The sequence below is a fragment of the Chinchilla lanigera genome, unplaced genomic scaffold, assembly GCF_000276665.1.
Source record: "Chinchilla lanigera isolate Chin_1 unplaced genomic scaffold, ChiLan1.0 scaffold00020, whole genome shotgun sequence".
NCBI classification, from domain to species: domain Eukaryota; kingdom Metazoa; phylum Chordata; class Mammalia; order Rodentia; family Chinchillidae; genus Chinchilla; species Chinchilla lanigera.
The window spans coordinates 21,309,472-21,329,707 of NW_004955421.1; the positions used below are offsets into that span (position 1 = coordinate 21,309,472).

Sequence of the window (20,236 nt, forward strand, 5' to 3'; positions counted from 1 at the left end):
GAACTAGATTTGTGGTTACATAACAAAACATATCTAAAACAAACCAGGAAATTATATGCAATATACAAGTCCTTAATGTGTGAATTTTGCCCTCAGGGGTTAAAATTTAAAATGGATTAGGGGAGAAAATAGAGAAGTAGAAGAAGAGCCAGAGATTAGTGGTAAGGCTGGAGAACAAAAGAGGATCACACTAACTTTGGGAAACTGATACAGAAGACTGGAGGGAAAGAGAGAAGGAAGAGTTAAAAAGAAGAACAAAACAGAACCACAACCACAAAGAGTCTAGAAACCATGTTCATATTCATATAAAAATAAGATCAAACAATGAAGGAGAAAAAAAAGCAAAAAACATAAACACAACAAATCAAATGAGAGAGAGGAAAAAAAAGAAAAATGTCCACTTCCAGGTATGTCTCTGCTGTAACTGGTAGACAACATGTGGAGACAGAGTCCCAATCTGTGTAGATTTCTCTTAGAAAGCCAGCAGTAGCTTTTTAGCAGGGTAGTATATAATCTCAATGAGCCTGCACCTCCTAGCCAAGACCAGACTCATTTGGCTTGCAGCCATCAGCACACCCTCCATATGCCTGAGCCCAGCTGGGAGGCGCTAAATGGAGCCAGCAGCCATTCTGAGCTCTGAGCTCAGCCAGCCCCTCTCCAAGATGGCTCCTGGCCAATTGCTCTCTTATGCGGGATTACTGAGCCCTCAGCACTCACCACCACCTAGTGCAGTCCTTCATATCTGCTGCTCCCCTACACTGCTGTGTCTCTCTGTGGAGGCCTCCACGGTCAACAGCAGTCACCACATGTCCACAGGTTTGAACTGCTCCTCTCGCTTAGTGAATCATGTCTCAGGGAAAAGGCACCACCAGCTACCTCCTTCTTCTTCATTGAAGTTTCTCTCTTCACTCTGCATGGGCTTCACTTCACACTTCAGATCCTTCCTGTGTCCAGGGGACTCACTTTCCTCCTTCTTGTCTTCCTCACATTGCTATATTCCAGCATCTGGACGGCGACTCTCAGAGAGGCTCTTTCTCTCCTGCTTATCATTCTGCCATCTTGGTGCTTCTCCCTAGGGCTGTACTTCTGTTGGTAATAGCTCCACATGGATGAGAAAGGCAGAGGCTGACAATATGGGATAACACAGGAAGACCCCAGAGGCTATGACAAAAGCAGAGTTAGCCAAGCCCATCTCAGTGTTGGGTGCCGCTCCTAGCATCTGACACCAGCCCCAGGAAGGTCTGATTGAGGGTCTTCTGACCATGACTTCGGCTCAGCCCTAGGAGATCTTGCCAGCATCCCCCTGGCCTTCTTGGAACTCACTAGTTTTCTAATTTCTCTTTTTGTTACTTTAACTGACAAATAGAAACATACACATTTACACAATGACAGGTAAAACTTTTCTTACTTGATTTGGACCAGAAATCTTTATGGTACCCATTTAGGTACCTGTTTCTATAATTCTTAATTTCCCGTAATCACACCTTCTCTGTACCTCAAATGAGCTCCCTCTTTCTTCTGATACTCAAATAAACTCTGACCTGAAATGTTTTAATGTTTTACTTATTAACTTACACTATACAGTTTGTATGTGTGTGTGATACTAAGGATCAAACCCAGGGTACTTGACCACTGAGCTATATCCCCTCCACCTTTTTTTATCTTTTGAGACAGGATCTTGCTAAATTGCCCAGGGAGGACTCAAATTTGCCATCATCCTGCCTCAGCTTCCTAAAGTGCTGGAATTATAGGTGTGTACTACTACTGGCTCCACCCCATATAATTTTTAAATATATAAAACATAAGCACCTTGAAAGCAATACATACCAACCCTCCTAATCAACTGAAAGGAAAAATATATGATATATTTTTTTTACATTATTTCATGTAGAAAACAAATGAAACTCCTAGCAGGAGAGAAAAACACAATAATTACCAAAGAAATGACTCTACCAATATTCTATAATTTTTAAATGTTTTCTTTATATAAAACAGCCTATATATATATAAACTAGAAAAATAGAGTGCAATTATAGGTGATGTTTCTTCTTTTCTGCTTATTTGTACATCTAAATTCTCTATAACTACCATGTATTATTACTTCATAAGGTTTTAACAATTTCTAAGGATAAAAATGTTTGTAATGGACCAAAGATTTTTAAGTGAAGGAGAAAAGAAAATATGAAAGGGATAATTTAAAATATGCTTTTAGATGCAAATCTGCTTAATAACCTTGACAAAAAAAAGTTATTTTAATGTAGTAATAATAACCAAAAAAAAAAAAAAAAAAAAAACCCAGGTTAAGCAGTTTACAGTTGACAGGCCTAAAATCTCCTATACATTGTTTCTTTTGAAACAGTGTAAACTTTGAGAAAGACAAAAAATAAAGTCTACTGAAACTTACATGAACCTAAAGGACAGGTCCCAGCATCCAAAGCTCATTAAAGAAATGAAAATAAATAAAAAAGAAGGTACACTAACTCCTTGTATTTTTCAATTCTAGAGGTCAATAGTGAAATACGACCTCAATATGTCAAGAAAATAGGAATTGTCCACTTCTGACGTTTGGAATAAATATTTATGGAACTTCATGCTTCATAACCCTCCATCTTCTAATATTATGATTCTATTTCTTAAAAATACAGAAGCAGAAGAAAAACTTGAAAAGGTTCCCAGATGTAAAACAACCTAACGAACTGAAGGAGTACAAAGCGCCCCGCGTGGCTTCCTGACTTCTGCGGCGTGGCAGAGGCGGCCCAGGGGACAGGCTACAAAGGGATTCCTCCCACTGTTCCCTCCAGGGCCTTCCACTTGCTTTTCTATTAACTCTGATCTTTCCTAGATTTGAATTTGAGCCACAACAGAGTATCTCACTGCACAGGAACAAAAGCATGTTCACAGTACTGTGGTTCCATGCAAGGAAACAAAGGTAATGTTATTTGTGGGTGTCTTGGTAATCTACCCTGCAAAGAGTTCCTTCCCTCACACCTCTGCGGTTCAGGATGAACCTATGACACGGGTGGCATTTTCATCAAACCCAAGCGTTTTATATGCTGGAATTCTATCAAAAGACAAAACAACTAAGGCTTTGCATAAGGAAAAACACATGACTCACACCTCTTATCAACATCAAAATGCAAAGCTGGGCTGACTGGAATTAATACCAACAACATGATAAGCTTTGAATTAAATATTTGATGAAATACTGATATTGTTACCATGATTTTTCTTTCTTTGGAATAAATTTTAAAAATTTTTCTGAAATGTATCAACTATTCAATAAAGTGTGTCCTTTTAGTATTTATTAATAAAACACAAAGATGCAAAACTACAAATCAGAAGACTACGTGTTTGAAAGTGAATAAATCACAGCAAACTTCATTAGGTAAAATGAATGAAGGAAGGGACAGAGGGCAGAGAGAAAGATGCTGCTAAATTTCTGGTTCTGTCATCGCCACAGCCAAGTTGTGTACCTCCAACCCGTCATGTGCCGAGGGGGACGATCTCACCGCCTCCTTGCTCTGGAACGTTTGTCAAAGCCACAGACTCAGTCACACCTCATGTTATCATTGTATCTTCCCCCAGCTGCTGTCATATAGTTAGTTCACAAAAATACCTCATTTAAAGCTTTTTTATAATAAATTCAATCAATAAATAATTGTGTCTATATTTTCTATATAAATCAATCAGAAATAACAAGATATTCAAGGTCAGAGAGTTTTCTGGCTCAGGAAACTGGGGTGAAACCCAAATCTTTCAATTATCATCTCCAGAATTATTTCTCACTGAAGGTATACTATATTTACACATATCTAGGGAACTTACAAAGTTTAATGTTAGTGAATTCTTAATGTTTCACCTGGCAACTCTGTAATAAATTCAACATAAACTTAACAGTACACTATACGGAAGCAATCAAAGCTTAATCACAGTAAAGTCTATGTTGGACTCACAAATGCAGTGTGGTAAATTAACACAAGAGGGTCAAGGAGACAACTCACAACACTGACGACTGCTGAAATGCACTGTTTATTCGCTTGTATTTTATTCCACGTTCTTTTTGTACTTCCCAAATTTTCTTTAGAAAGTGTGGCGGATTAACTAATGGGCAACCGGTAACACCCAGGTGAACTGAATCAGTGTGGTTCCGGGGTGGAAGGCCCAGCTGAGGATTGCTGTCAACAGCATAAAAAGAGAACCGGAGGGGAAGATGGTGTGCTGTTGACTCTCCTGGAGAAGCTTGCACGCTGGCTTCCCTGATACAAACTCAGCTGTTCTTATCACAGGAGAGCTTGGGTCCTTGCTGTCGCTGAGGATGGCTGTAGTTCTCTTTGGGGGAGCTCTGGACCTTACCCTGAGTGTCATTCCCTGGCTCCAGTGCAGATCCCTCAGCCTGCTGGCACAGATCCTTCATCCCGCTGGCACAGACTTTCCAGCTTCTACCACTGACCTTTGGGCCTTCCCAGTGCAGATACTTGGTACAGACTTGAGTGAGATCTTGTCATGGGTGCTAGGCCTCCAGCGGGACTCGTGGAGGACATTGCTATGGGCTCTAGGCCTCCAGCTAGACTCATGCAGGACATTGCGGTGGGATCCAGGCCCTCAGCTGGATTCTTTGGGTCTCCAGTGTGTGGACAGATCTCCTGCACTCTTCTGCATTTGACTCTTTGGGTGACTATTATAAAATAATCCTACAAATTATGTGTCCTGTATCAAATCTTTCCCTTGTAAACCCTCACTACAACGAAAGGGTTCCACATAATACCTAGAGCATCTTCCTATAGTATCATTTAAAACACGGATGTCCATCTTTGGCTGGCTGGGGCCACACTGAGGGAAGAGAAATTGTCTTGAGCCATATATAAAATATAGTTAATGTATATAAGTCACAAATATTCCTTTTCTATATTTTACCTTATTACTTTATAAAATAATATAACAAGCCCAAGTTTAGTCAACAAGAAAACTTACATGTCCACTTACTAAAGTCTATCTTCACAGGCACACACACATAGGTAGGGTGGAATAATATTACTGGCAGTGGCTGCACTTTACTCACCAAGCTGAAACTACATGCAAGTTCCCATTCAACTGTGTGCAGGGGTAGCAGGCAGAGTTAGGACTGCACTGCACAATCAAGTCATCAAAAACACCAAAAATCACATACCAAAGTTAAAAGTTTACATCTTATAAGGTCATATCACTAGCTCCACAGGGCTGTGTTTGGCCTCGGGGGAGGGGGTGGATGTCAGGCTAGATGCATCTTGATTTAAAATGAAAAATCTCACTGGTGTGGTACATCCCTGTAAGCCCAGCACTTGAGAGACTGAGGCAGGAGGATCACATGTTTAAACCTAATCTAAGCAATCTATTGATCTGTTATCCTGTCTCAAAATTTTAAAAAAAAATTTAAAGACTGGGGATGTAGCTCAGTGTGAATCCCCTATGTTCAACTACCAGTACCAAAAACAAAAAAATAATTAATGTTTTGAAAATATCAATGTTTACTACTGCACAATTTATCTGTGTGTCAAGTCTGCCATCTTCTGGTAACTAGTGGAACTGCAGTTGTTGATCAAACAGCAATCTGTAAACACTAAATTAGCCTCCTGAAAGTTCAAATTGTACCCACTAATACTGGAGAATAAGCCTCTAAAAAATTCCCCCCCATATTATTACTGTTATTTATACAAACATCCAATAGGCATAAGAAAAGATTAAGATCTTAGGTTTTAGTTTTGAGTGACAAAACCACTACTACTGTCCTTGATAATCCAGACTACACACGAAGTCACATCCTCCCAGTGAAAATGATTCTATCAGCTTCGAGGCCCTGGGTGTAAAATGGTTGACTTTTATACAACCCAAGAGGGAAGCCTCAAGTGCCTCTTCCATTTTTATACTTTTCTGTAACAGAAATGCCGCAGTTTCACAGACGACAAAAGCCCCATAGACAGGCTTACAGATTTCTACCGATAAAAAAAATCTGGGCAGGGAGGAGACTAATGGCAAATTGGTTTTGTGTCGCTGCTGTAACAAACCACCCCATACTTAGTGGTACTGTTAGGACAGTGTTGGATGAATAGGTTTTCTGAGCCTGTATTAAGGCAGCGTGCCGTCCAGAGCGGGCCGGGAGCTTAGCGGCCTCTGCTAGAAGCCACAGGCATTCTCAGGTTTGTGGACCCCTTTTCCGTCTCTCAGCCGGCAGCGGAGCAGCTCAGCCCTCTCCCTCTCACGCCCTTGCTTCCCTCTTAGAAGAGGACTCTGTGATTGCACCGGGCCCACTTGGATAGTCCCGGAATTCCCCTCCCAAGATGTTCCATCCTACCTGTCAAGCCCTTTCCCACGTCAGATAACACGTTTTCAGGTTGCCGGACAGGAACATCTTGGGAGGAGGCACGTTATTTCGTCTTCTGGAAGCCACAACAAATTGAAAACCTAGACTTCCCTCATTTTAAGAAGCCCAGAGTGATCTGAATTCTTACTGTTACCCAAGTAATATACTTTCTTCTCCTCCACTTCTATCAGTTTTAATGCACTACAGAACAAGTAGGATTTATTCGGAGGTGTCCCGGGTGCTCTGGGCAGCACGCAGAAGCGGCAGTCCTATTACTCCGCAATGGCATTTGTTTTCAATTAATTTTTTTTTTGGGGGGGGTACCAGGCATCAAACTTGTGCAACAGTGTTTTATTGTCCACAGCGAGTAGGAAATCTTGAGCAACTCACTAAACTTCTCTGAATTTAAATTTCTTCACCTTTCAGGCTGGAATTTCACCCCAAACTATAAGCATCTCAAACACCTAGCACTCTGCATGAATCAGGACAAGAACCAGTATTTACAGGACACTGTGGGTCGGGCGCTGGGCTGAGCACTGCAGTGTTCAGTGGGGTGGCACCGCCCCGGTTTTCAGGACGAGCGAAAGGACATCTCGGTCAGGGGCACAGACGCAGTGAGTGCACCGGAAGGACGCCCCGACTTCCACCTGAGTGCGTGACCGTCCACTCCACTTCGTGCTGCCTCCATACCGCGGTCCTCGAACAGCTCCTCATCACGCAGTAAGCAGATCCAACTATTACTTACACGCGCCTCAAAAACAGCGGTCAATACCTATCGTTCCTCAGCACCTACCGAAGTGCCAGGCACACAAGAGGCGCTCAAACATTAGCAATCACCCCGGCACGAACCCAGGCAAACCCGTGACAGTGCACTCACCTCACCATGCAACCAAGCAGCCAATCTTAATAAACCAGTTCTAAAAAACAAAGGTTTGTCGCTGACAAAGTCCAGGCACACACAGAACAGGCGAATCCTGGCTTTCTCCAGTACTTTGGTCTTTTGAGAGAAAGACTCAATTTTCCATTACAGTGTAGTGTTCACAGCTGACCAAATTATGTTCTTCGGGCTTAAAATGGGGTCTTCAGCATATGGTCCCATGTGAAAATTATGTTCCTATAACGCTGAGTTCAACTTATGCTCCATTAGCTCCTTCCCCCCTTCTCCCACCCTCCCATCCTCTCCCCCTCCCCTCCCCTCCCCTCCCTTCCCGCGCACCACGTCCCCCTGCCGTGCCACCAGATGACTATGGACTGAATCCTCTAAAAACCACGGGTCAAAATGAGACTCTCCCTCCATGTGTGGATGTCAGGGATTTTGTCCCCGCCAAAAGGAAGTAACTGAGGACTCTCGCTCACAAGGCAGAGCCCCCAGTGCCCTCTCCGAAACTCATCTGGGACCAGCTGCCCAGGTGACTGATTCTAGAGTAGGTGCTCTCGGCCATGCTTGGAGAAGTACTGTTCGCTGTCAGAAAGACATTTATAAAACATGACATAATTAATCTCCTGGTTTTCGCAGACTCAAGTGAGAACAGGACTGGAAAACACTCGTGAAAAGGACAATCCAGCAGCACCAAGGAGTGTGAGGATATTTACACATCACCCAGGCTCAGAGATTAAAGCTGCAGCAGCTGCTTCTGGCTGGGAAAAAACTTTCAATGTTCTTTCATTTATGAAAATAATGTAAACTAAGCTATAAGTAGGATAATGTACAAAAAAAGTCAACTCTTAAAACCCTAAAAACTTGCTGCCACGCTTATATCATTCATACTATTAAAGTAAGCCTGCTCTGACCTGGGACCTAATTACAGAGTCTACTTCTCCTGGGACTGGTACTGTGTGTGATGAACATGGAAATGTAAAATAATTGAAGTGGGGACTTAGAGATTTGATAATCAAACTTCTAATAAAAATGGCACAAATGGGACTCTTCTTGTTGTGGTTACATATTAACTCCTACATGATCGATTTTACTGTTTTCCAAATTGCAAACATAAGTAGGAGGTTGTAATTATAGTTATATTGACTCATCATTAAGATTTAATCAAGCCGCAGCTACAGGGAGTGGTTATTATTTTGGCAGTGTTCCTTTGTTTCCAAGTTGCCTGCACAGGCGATACAACCAAGCAAGTGTAGACATTCTCAATACCAACAAAATACAGGACTGTTTCTAAGGAACCTGCAACACAAGTCTACATCTAAACAAATATGTTACAGAACGCTGCACTAAACTATTTCTTGTTATCTCCGGGTTTCTGCACTCTTCCTTTTCTTTATTAAGACACTCACTGTTTTACTTTTCATTAGCACCTGTTCGCAGTATGTGTTACATTCCTTGTGTAGAGCGGGTGCATGCACATAATACATCCCAATTCCACTGTTCACCCCCTTCCTTCCCCTCTCTCTTGAGCCCTTCCTCATTTAAGAATTATCTCCCTACTTCCTACTATCTACCTTTTATTTTGTTCTTTATTTATAATTTGAGTGTCTCATATAAGAGAAACCATGCAATATTTACGCGTGTGTATCTGACTTACTTCACTTAACATTATGGTATCAAAGTGCACCAATTTTCTTACAAGTGACTCCAGTTTATCTTTGTAGCAGCGTAGTGCTCCAAGGTGTATAAATACCACATTTTCTTTTACCATTCATTTGTTGATGGGCATATAGGTGGCTTTCAAGATTTAGCTATTATGAGTTGTGCTGCTATAAACATGGGTATGCACGTATCACTGTAATATGATGTCTTTTTTTTTCTTGTTTTTTTTTGAGACAGGGTCTCACCATGTAGTGCAGGCTGGCCTTAAACTTGCTTATGTAGCCCAGGCTGGCCTTGAACTCAGAGTGATCCTCCTGCCTCAGCCTCGCAAGTGCTGGGATTACAGGTGTGTGTCATCATGCTCAGCTATGATGTCTTTAATTCTTTTTTTTAATTTTATTTTAAAGAGAATAAAAAAAAAGATACAGACTTTCAAAACAAAATAATAGGAAATTAACAATGGTTATTATATTACACATTGCTATTTTCAAAGTAGTTGCTCAGATGACCAGATACAGGCATGTAAAACTGAACAAACAATATAAGCACTAACTGTTCCTTTCAATAAACTAACAGAAATTAGTAGTACAATTATCTTAGCTATCTTGTGTGCATGAATGTGATATATATATATCCCTTCCTTCTTTTCTCCTTTCCCTATCCCAGTTGTTCTTTCCTTTTGAGCAATTTCTTTCCCTTTCACAGTATCTATTTTACCTTTTGGAATCTTATTTACTCTTTCAGGTTCTTCAACTAGGGAGACAATACAATGTCTACACATGGGTCTGATTTATTTCACTTGTGAGTATGGTCTCTAGCTGCATCCATTTATCTATAAAAGCTTCCAGTTTATCTTTCTTTACAGCTGAGTAGTACTCCATTATATAAATATACCACATCTTTTTTATCCATTCCTCAGTTAATGGGTATTTGGGTTGTTTCCAAGATTTAGCTATGACAAACTATGCTGCTATAACATGGGTGATGTCTTGAATTCTCTCAGGAGGACACTTAAAAAGGGAATAGCTGGGTCAAATGGAATTTCTAGTTTTATTTTTTTGAGGAATCTCCATCTTGATTTTCATAGAGGTAGTACTAGTTTACATTCCCACCAACAGTGTAAAAAGGTTCTGACCACTGACAGCAAAAAATGTTGTTTTTTCTATTCCTTTTTATTTTAGGAAAATTTATTTCCTCTAAGTTTACCTGTTTCTTTCTCTTACTTTTATCCACCACATTTGCATGAATCTGAAACCAAAAGTTTAAGTGCTCTAAAATACTTAAGAGGTTACTAAAATAAGAAGCTGATATGTACATTTCCTCAAGCATTTGAGGAAACTTATTCTGCAGAGCTTCAGGAAATTTAAGGAAGTTCGAAGATTACCAGAGCATCAGAACCAACATTTTCACAAATTTCATAAACTTTTCAACATAAAAATTTAAAAGCAATTAAAAGTCAACATCAAAAATGTTTTATGTGAGAAGTATTCAGTCAAGGTACTCGAATCGTGGAAACCATAAATAGGTCCTTAACCCTAAGCCTTTCCACCTAAGGATCCAGGACACCCAAGAGAAACAATGGTAAGAACATTCCAGAACTGAGTGTTAGCCCCAGTCTTACAGATACTTGTCTCGAAAGTCTGAAGTCTACCTTGTCCATCACTCCTGCCCATGTCCACACACATTATTACATTTAAAAGGACCCAGTTCTTTAAAATATTAAAGATATTACAAGTAACAGAATGTACAATATTTTCTAAAAATTAGAAGATATGGAATGAACAGCTACTATTTGTCTTACCTTATTCGATCACTTTACATTTTCCTGCAAAGTTTAAGGGACGGAAAGTATATCAACCAAACTGAGCCTTTCCAATACAGCAAAGCAAGCCTTCGGGCAAGATGGCCTCATTTGAAATAAAATATATGGCCAAGTTCCTGATTTGCCAGGTGCGTTCAACAATATATTAGAAAATGTCAACCAAATACACAACTTATAAAAGTATAGTCAAAGCTAACCTATGCAACATGCAATAATAAAACAAAGATAGGGATTAGGGGTGCAGCTCAGAGCATGTTACCAAGCACAACACCCTGGGTTTTGTCTTGAGCACCAACCAAAAAAAAGTTACAATGAGAGAGGCAAGAGCTGGCATTAGGACATAATTTACACAAGAACCACTAAAACCTTTACACACCATTCGCTATACTTTAAAAAAAAAAAAAACACTCAAAACTAACTGCATGTAAAGAGCTCTAATGTCAGAACAAAATCACCAGAAATAATGTAAGCCTAGGGTAAAGGGTTAGAAGTGTCTTAAAAGTTACATATAGGTTGCTTTTAAATGGCAGTTGAAGCAAATTTTGGGGTAGAACTGTGAGTTTTATCTTGAGTTCACGGCCAGAAAGAATGAAAATCCCCAGAAAGTGTATGCAAGATGTCCATGTGACAGCCACAGATTCTTAGATTCTGAAAGTACTCTATGGCTTATAAAAAGAACTATTTGATGCTATCTGCTATCCCAAAATAACTATTTACTATACAATTACATACTGTCACTTTTAAAACTTCAGTAAATGGTGAAGGCACCTTTATTTTGGAATTCATTGTTAATTTAGGCTTTGCAAATCAGTGTCAAAAGGAAGTTGCATTTAAAACAAAATTTCAGAAATAATGTAACAGGTTAATTTCTTTTTTTTTTTTTTTTGGTTTTTCTCTGGTACCGGGAACCGAACTCACGACCTTGCGCTTGCCAGGCAGGCGCTTTTGCTGCTGAGCTAAATCCCCAGCCCCCTGTAACAGGTTAATTTCTTTTGACATGCTCTACAACTGATTTCTTAAATTCATTTAATAGTAATAGGAAAGCATAAAGTTTCATATGATATAGATATATATCTATATATCTATATCTATATCTATATAAAATGGAAAAATACCAAAAAAGGGCTGGACGTCTTTTTTTTTCCCTGATAATCATTAAAATTTCAACAATACAAATTATCATATGAATAAGAAGAGACTTGCTTTCTTTAGAATTAAGACTATTTCCACCCTAGTTCCATTTCTCCTGGATTTTATATATCCAACCTAATATATTTTCATCAATCAAAATGAAATAATTTCACTACATTTCTTTAAAATAACTTCCCCTTTTCCTTTTTTACTTTTTGGGTGCTAGAGATCAAATGCAGGCCCTGGCACAAGAAAAGCACATCATCACAGAGCAACAGTCTCAATCCCTAAAATAATTTTTAAACAAATTCTCTTAACACTTCCCAACCCTTAAGAAGCCAGTACTATTTTGATACCAAAATCAGCAAAAGACATCTGCCAAAAAGAAAACTTACAATCTGATCTCTTGTAAATAAGCAGAAGTTCTCAACTTTCAACAAATTTTGTTGAGGACTTTTGCTTATTTATAAGAGATCAAATTGTAGTTTGTAAGATAGTACTGGCTTCAGAGAAGAGTTGGGAAGTGTTGGAAAGATAATTTGTTAAAAATAAAATCATGGAATAAACTAGGGACAGAAGGCAATTTCCACAGCCTCATTAAGAGCATCCATGGAAAATTCACATCTAACATCACACCTATAGGTAAAAGAATAAATGTTTTCTCCTCAAGATCAAGAACAAGGATATCTGCTCTCACCACTGGTCATAAACATCATCCTGGGGCCTCCGGCCAAGGCAATTAGGCATGGGGGTGGGGGAAGGCATGTAGATCAGAAAGGGATGAGGAGAAGTCAGATGGCAGGATTTTATATTTGCCAAAGATTTCAGAAAAAACTTTTAGAACTAATGAATGAGTTCAGCAGAGTTACAAGACACAAGATCAATTTATTTCTATACATTAGCAGAGAATTAACTGAAGATGAAATTAAGAAAAATTAATTTACAATTAGTTTAAAAAATAAATTAGGAGCTGGCCACATGACCGCACATGCCCATAATCCCAGGGATCTGGAAGCCTGAAGCTGGAGGATTAAAAGTTCAAGGCCAGCTTGGGCAACTAGCAAGACCCTGTATCAAAAAATAAAAGTTACAGAGACGTAGCTCTGTATAAAGGCCTCAGGATGAATTCTCAGTCCCTAAATATATAAGGAATAAAGTAACAGAAGTACTAAACTTACACTTTAAAAAGTACAAAACCTTGTTGAAGGAAACTTAAGACCTAAATAAATGGAAAGACATGACTACATGAATTAGAAAACTTAATATTGCTAAAGTGGCAATATTCCCTAAACTAAATTTATAGATTCAACAAATGTCTACCAGATTTTCCTCTGCCTTGTTCACAGAAATGTACAAATTATTGTAAAATTCACGTGGGAACACAAGGGACCCAAAAGAGCCAAAACAATATTGAAAAATAACAAAGTTGGAGAACTCACACTGACTTCCATACTTACTACAAAGCTACAACAGTCAAGGCTGTCATAAGGGCTGTCAGATAGATGGGATAAAACCGAGAGTGTGTGAACTCACATTTATGGTTAACTGGTTTTGAACAGGAGGACCAAGGCCGTCCACCTGTGAAAAGCCATCTTTTCAACAAAATGCATGGTACAACTGGACAGTCACATGTAAAAGGATATAGCTGAACCACAGCCTCACACCACACACAAAAATAAAATGAATCAAAGATCACACATAAGCATTAAAACTTTGAAGCCAAGAAAATACAGGTATTTAACCTCATGGCCTTGGATCAACAGTTTCTTAAGTATGACACCAAAAGCATAAGCAATAAAATACAAAAGCAGATGAACTGGACATCATCAAAATTAAAAACTTGGGTGTCAGAGCACACTATTAAGAAAATGAGCCAAACACATTGGCATATGTCTGAAAGGGGCTGAGGCAGGAGGATCACAAGTATGACTCCCATCTGAGCAACTTAATGAGACCCTGTCCCCTCCTCCCCAAAAAAAGACTAGCGATTTATCTCCGTGCACAGGCCCGGAGTTCAGTCCCCAGCACAACAAAGAAATTAAAAATAAATTACAAAGCTAGGATGTAGTTCAGTGGTACAGCACCACAGTGTTCCATCACCAGCCCCACAAAACACTGGTAAAAAGTGGAAAGGACACAAAGAACAGGAGAAAATGTTTGAAAGTCAAATGTCTCCCTTATCCTTAACCCCAAATTACTCAACCAAAGAATGTGAGGTTACAAAACTGTTTATAAGTTGTCCTACTAATTTCCTAGCAGAATAAAACTACATAGAAAACAAAACTATAATATATCATAATTATTTTTACATTAATCTTATAAAGGTTTATTGGTTTTCCAAGTTTTCTAATGCAGACACAGCACTGCTTTTCTAATGAGAAAAAAAAAGATGTTGCTTGATGAATGACATGTAGCTATCCCTGGTAGGCGCCTATCGAAAGGCTAGGGGTTTAAATTAAATAAACCTACAGAAGTGTCAGACCATGTGGTCTGAAAATAATACTAGTAAAAAGCAGACACTTTCTAGATAGATACACACAAATAACATAACAGAGGTTGTATCTTAATATCAGGCAGGACAGGGAGAGAGAAAAGTAAGTTAGTGAGAGGAGCAGAAAAACTCATTTTCATCATGTCCTTCTCTGCGTTAGTTCTGGTTGACTGGTTGTTGTTTAACTATAACTATGTATTTTTTATTTAAAATATTTTATCATTTACATTATGATTTTTTCTTTGATCTAAACACATGGTATGGACAGTCTGGCTATCTTTTGTTTTGGAGGATATGGGGAATCAACATTGTTTCCACTTTTTTATTTTAAAGAGAAAAAACCATGACAAAACAACAACAATGAAGACAAGAACAAAACAACACAAAAAACAACAAAACTGATACAGGATTTCAAAACAAGATGACAGGAATGAACAACGGTTGTTCTATTACACACTGCCTTCTTCAAGCAAGTTGCTCAGGCCACCACATGCAAGAACGCAAGACTGATCAAACAAAGACAGTGACAAGTAATGAAGAAACACTGGAAAGGAAACATGCCCATATCTGGTTACCTGAGTAACCACTTTGAAGAGTGTCCATTTTTGTAGCACGTGTTGTAGTTTATTTTGTAGACTATGGGGTTGTTCATTTTTGTTAACTTTAGAAGTATTTTTGAAAACGCATACTTTTAACTACTGAGTGCAGACTTCTCCATACATCCATTAGACAGGTCCACTGCAGTGTTTAAATCTTCCATGGCCTTAATAAGTTCATGCCTGCCCAGTCCTAATGCTTTCTGACAGAGCTGTGACTGTCTCCAGCAAGACTATAGTTTGACCTCTCCTCCTCATGCTGTCAGTTTTGCTTCATGTAATCAGAGACTGTGTTATTTTGTACAGCTCCAGGCTTGTTACAGCTCACAGAAGAATGTTTCCTTACACCACTGTATACTGGTCTTTCTGTTTTGCTTTTTTGTTTGTTTGTTTTGTTTTTTTGCCTTAAGTCTTTTTTGCCCAATACTAACATCCTAGCAGCTCTGCTTCACTTAGTATTCTGTATTCATTAGGGTTTCATAAGCAAGGCAAAACCACTGTAAGTCCTGCTGAGAGAGATTTATAAAAGAGATCTGGCCACAATCATGCAGCTGAGCAGGCAGTCTGCACAGCACTGCTGCTTCTGTAGCCACTGTTGGGACAGAAATCAGAGGGTAAGTAGTCAAGACAGAAAGATGGTGGTAAAGTGGAGAGAAACAAGCAAAACTAGAACACAAACCGTCAACAAACGCTTTCGTTTGCAAGCAATTTGGTGCACTAACGGAAGTGTTCGGCAAAACACTGTTTTGTCTGCAAAGTTCGCAGCAGGTGACAAATACGACCACGGCCACCTTTCCCACTCAGACACAAACGTGGCCATCTTTTTCAAAATCACAGAACAAATTAAATTTGTGAACCAAGGTACCACTGAACTTATTTCTCACCAAATCTGCAGGAAACAAACTACAGTAAAGATCTGCACCTTTTAGTGCAGAGCCCACATACTTTACCCAGAACTTGGAGCAGTGAAGGAAAGAATGGGTCCTCAAGAAATACACCAGAGGCCAACACAGCAGGCCAGCACAGCTCCGTGATGGGCAGGAGCTGCAACAGTGTCCCACCCTGCCTTCACAGCAAAACACAGCCACTGCTCCCCTTCTACCTTAGGAATCTTCTGCCAACCTCTCTGTGGCCGACTTAACTTTAAACTGTCCCGTAGGAGAAACCCCAGGACGAGGACCTCCAACTCTTTCATTTTTTCTGTGTAATTATGCTTTAGAACAATCTCCTGCATATAGTGCACAGCTGGATTTTTCTTTCATCCTAAGACTTTAGCTTTGATAACTTGTCATGTTTAATCCGGTTATATTTTTGACGAGATCGGGCGCGTTCAGGGTGGTATGGCCGTAGACACGGTTATATTTTTGAGATTTATGACTTTCATAATTTAAAACAGAATTTTTATGTAAATATATTTAAATTTAATTTAAATAAATAAATAAATTGCACCATAAAGAAATAATAAATATTGAGGCAATAAGTATGCTTAACCTGATTTAAAGATTATACAATATATACATGTATCAAAACGCTGTATGGTAGGCCATAAATATGTACAACTTCTTTCTTATGTATCACTAAAATGAACTTAAATTCAAACAATAAATATTTGTACCAACAATGCATGCACCATTTGCATTTCTGAAGTATTTCAGAAACTTAACTTGTTACTTACCACTTCTCCGGCGGAGGCAGCCAACATATGCTTCGTAGGCATCCAATATGAAGATGAATCAGTGTGCAAAAACCATTTCACATATTCGTAGGTGAGGAAAAATGCAGCAGCTGAAGTTTAAAATAAGCCAATATTTTACAAAGTTAAAATATATATAAAACTATTTCTCAAAGAAGTCTGACAGTAATTACTAAATTATGAGATAACAGAGATAATAAATGCATACTTTTTTTCCACCTCAAACTCCATTTCAGAATGTATACAGCCCATAGCATATGCCCAAGCCTGGACTTAGAAAAATGTAGAAACACGAGCCCCACCCTGAGAAACCTGATCCCCTAACCCAGCATTTCCCATGCTGGACTGGCAAGTGACTTACCACTGATTAGTGGTTTTGTCTTTCTGAGATAGGGTCTTGCCGGGGAGGTCAGGGTGACCATGAACGCACTATGTAGCCTGGGCTGCCCTCAAACTCATGGTAACCCTCTTGTCTCACCCTCCCAAGTTCTGGGATCATAGGCCTGAACCACCATACCCAGCAAGTCAACTTTTTAGAACAGGATACAGGTTTCTGTGATACAAACTATCATTATATATGGCCTAAAACAATCATCTACCCCGATTTATATATAGGTTAAAACATATGTGTGTGTATCTCAACTTAAATAAAATGTGTCTGTTATGTTTTATTGATAGTTACTCAAAATAACCATGGCTATGCTTTACTACATCAATTTCACAAGAAAACAATCCACTATTTAACTAGAACTAGAAAGGAAAATCTCAAAAAAGCTACCTCTATCATGTTGAACTAATCATACCTACACATGAGGGCTTTGAAATTTGCTATGAACTGAAAATAAAAAGATGTTTATCACTCCCATAAAAGACTAGGTGTGAAAGATGAAGAAATAACAAATTTATCTTTTGAAGGACATTAGAACGTATCACAGTCAAGTCTGAAACATACAAAACATAGTCTAAGAGTGAACATCAGATCTTTAGTCAAAAAGTTCATAAAGGATGTTGAGCTGCTGACAAGTATATGCCAGGCCACATAAAGAGATATGTTGTCTACAGACAAATAATCACCAATTCAGCAGCCTTCTGCAGCAAACGTAGTTTGGACCTATGTGTGGGTCTTCATATAGCTATTCCCACTCGGGCCCGCTCGCGACATAAACAGCTGTAAAATCTCTAATGGCACTCAGCTGTATGCTTTGCAGCTACATGCACCCCACACCTCATCACCACTCAGGGGAAAGGAGAAAGTGTCACAAGTCCCTGGGCTTCCAGGTCAACTACCTTAAGCTTACATAACTTTCTCACTATTTTTGTGTCCTTAGGAATGTAAGTTCCAATCCCCCTCCTGCCCCAACAGATAGTGTCCAAAAAGGCTCCACTGATTAAACATGATGGTACTGGAAGCTTCCAGTGAGTCTCTGAGCAAGGTAAAGCAAAGAAGAAGAGCTGGTGCTAATTCCTACACTCTTCTAGTCCAAAATAAAATGGAAAAAACTAGTTAAAAAGGGAAGAAGGCCCGCCTTCCTTTTCTTCTTTTGACCTTCAGTCTCCTTCATCCCAACTGCCCACCTCTGTACAATCCACTCTCATGAAAGTCACAGCCACTGTGATTACAGTGGTGTTCTATACTTCGACGAGAACCTTCACCTCCAGCACAGGAAGGAAAGGATCCAAAATGAACTGGGCACAGGAGCACACCCTGTAATCTCAGCAAGGAGGGAGGCGGAGGCAAGAGCATCCCAAGTTTAAGTCCTGCCTAGGCAACTTAGGGAGACCACATCTCAAAATTAAAAACAAAAGGGGTTGGGGATGTAGCTCAGTGGTACAGGGTCCCTGGATTCAATACCCAGTATCATCAAAAAAGTGGGAGAGGAGCGGGAGCAGCAGCAGCCACCACCACCAAGGAAAGTTCAATTCATTCATTCATTCTTTGTGTAGGACAAAGAAAGTCATTTGTGAATCTCTAGGATTTCAATTCTTCATCTGCAGCCTCCATTCTCCAAAGCCACAGCACACGCAGGGGGACAGAGAGCAAGAGAGAGTGAGAGCAAGAAAAAGTGAGAGAGTGAGAAGAGAGAGAGGGAGAGAGGAAGAGGGGGGAGACGGGGAGAGAGAGAGAGGGAGAGGGAGAGGGAGAGAATGAGAATATCACATTCTATATGTAAACTCCTGGGAGATGTATGTAAAATAGCCCTATGATCTTAAAGACAGCATGTACCCTATATTACAGCTAATAATTCACCTACCCACAGTAATCCTTATGTGCAGGTCCACTGTTTACCTGTGACACATCGAAACTGTTTACTTCAGCTTTTATAGAAACCCAGCCTCACGGAATCACTGCAAATCTTCCTGCTCTTCAGACAGTGCAAAGACCCTCAGAGATGCCACAAAGAGGAGGAAGCCAGTTCTCACATCTGGATATCATTTTCTTTTTGTCATTGGCTTAGGATTTAATTGAACCATGAAACGAACTACTGCAATGTTACACTCTAACATGGAACTGGTACTAGTATGCTAATGGATAATTCACATGATATATATGGCCAGACCAATATATATATATATATACATATATATGTATATATACATACATATATCAATAAAATTAACTCACATAAAAAATAATCCTTATGTGCAACATGCAAAAGAAAAATATTTGAAGAAAAAGGAGTCTGTGTGAAGGAAAATCCCTTGAAAACTTGTCATCAAAAGAAAACGATTTAGTGACATATGCTTGGGTAATCCCTTAGCTCAAAGGTTCTCCACCTAGTTTGCATACTGGAATCACTTTTGTGTTTTTTAAAACTGCCAATGCCCAGGACACACCTCAGACAGCTTAAGGCACAGTCTCTAAAGTCTGGCCACAAGCGTCTGTACTTAAACTTTTTATGGTGAGGCCATTCCAATGCAGACAAATTTGGTACAAATGCATGCCCTCCCCCACACTTAAACCACACTTGACAGAATGGGCGCTCAATACGGACTTGTTATAACACTTTCTTGAAAGTTGTTATGGCTTGTGTCTAGATGTTCCCCCAAAGCCTCATGCAGTCACAGGGCTTTTTCAGAGGTGGTTGAATCTAGAGTGTGTGGTGCTAGGATTAAGGGTGTGTGATTAGTAAACCAGCCCACTGATTGGCTTGGCATAGTTTGGCTAGGATGAAGGACGTGAGTGCTACACCTGCCCTAAGGTGGTAGCCTGTACACAATACAAGGGATGAAAAGAGTCTGCCATCCCCCTCCTCTTGCTATCTTTTGCTACCTTCTGTTGCCATGAACAGCTGCCTCTCTGCCATGTGCTACCCTGCCTTGGAGCCAGCCCATCATGGGCTGAAACGTCTACCAACTGTGAGCTAAATAAACCCTTCCTCCTTTAACTTTGGGTGTTGGGTATTGTTGTCTCAGCAATAAGAGAAAACTAACTAAAGGAAACATACTAAGACATGGAAAAGTTCAAGGATAACCCCCAAATAGTCTGCTGTTCTACAGACTGCTGGGGGGAAGGGGAAGAAGAGAAAGAGATAAACAAAAATGGAAACACTATTTTTCTCCTTCCAAATCTTATGTGAAATCTCTGCTCAAAGACTGGGCATATATAAATGTCAGGTTACCATAAGA

The 20,236-nt window shown here is 39.6% G+C and overlaps 1 protein-coding gene across 6 annotated transcripts in view; it reads right to left on the minus strand.

The window, feature by feature from the left end:
- The window catches only part of Slc25a26 (solute carrier family 25 (S-adenosylmethionine carrier), member 26), a 114,260-nt gene that overhangs the window by 89,401 nt on the left and 4,623 nt on the right, over positions 1-20,236 (minus strand). For all 6 annotated transcript variants that reach the window (XM_013513718.1, XM_013513719.1, XM_013513723.1 and 3 more), the window contains one exon: positions 16,592-16,701. In XM_013513718.1, coding sequence (XP_013369172.1) covers positions 16,592-16,701 — 110 coding nt within the window. The remainder of the gene's footprint in view (positions 1-16,591; positions 16,702-20,236) is intronic.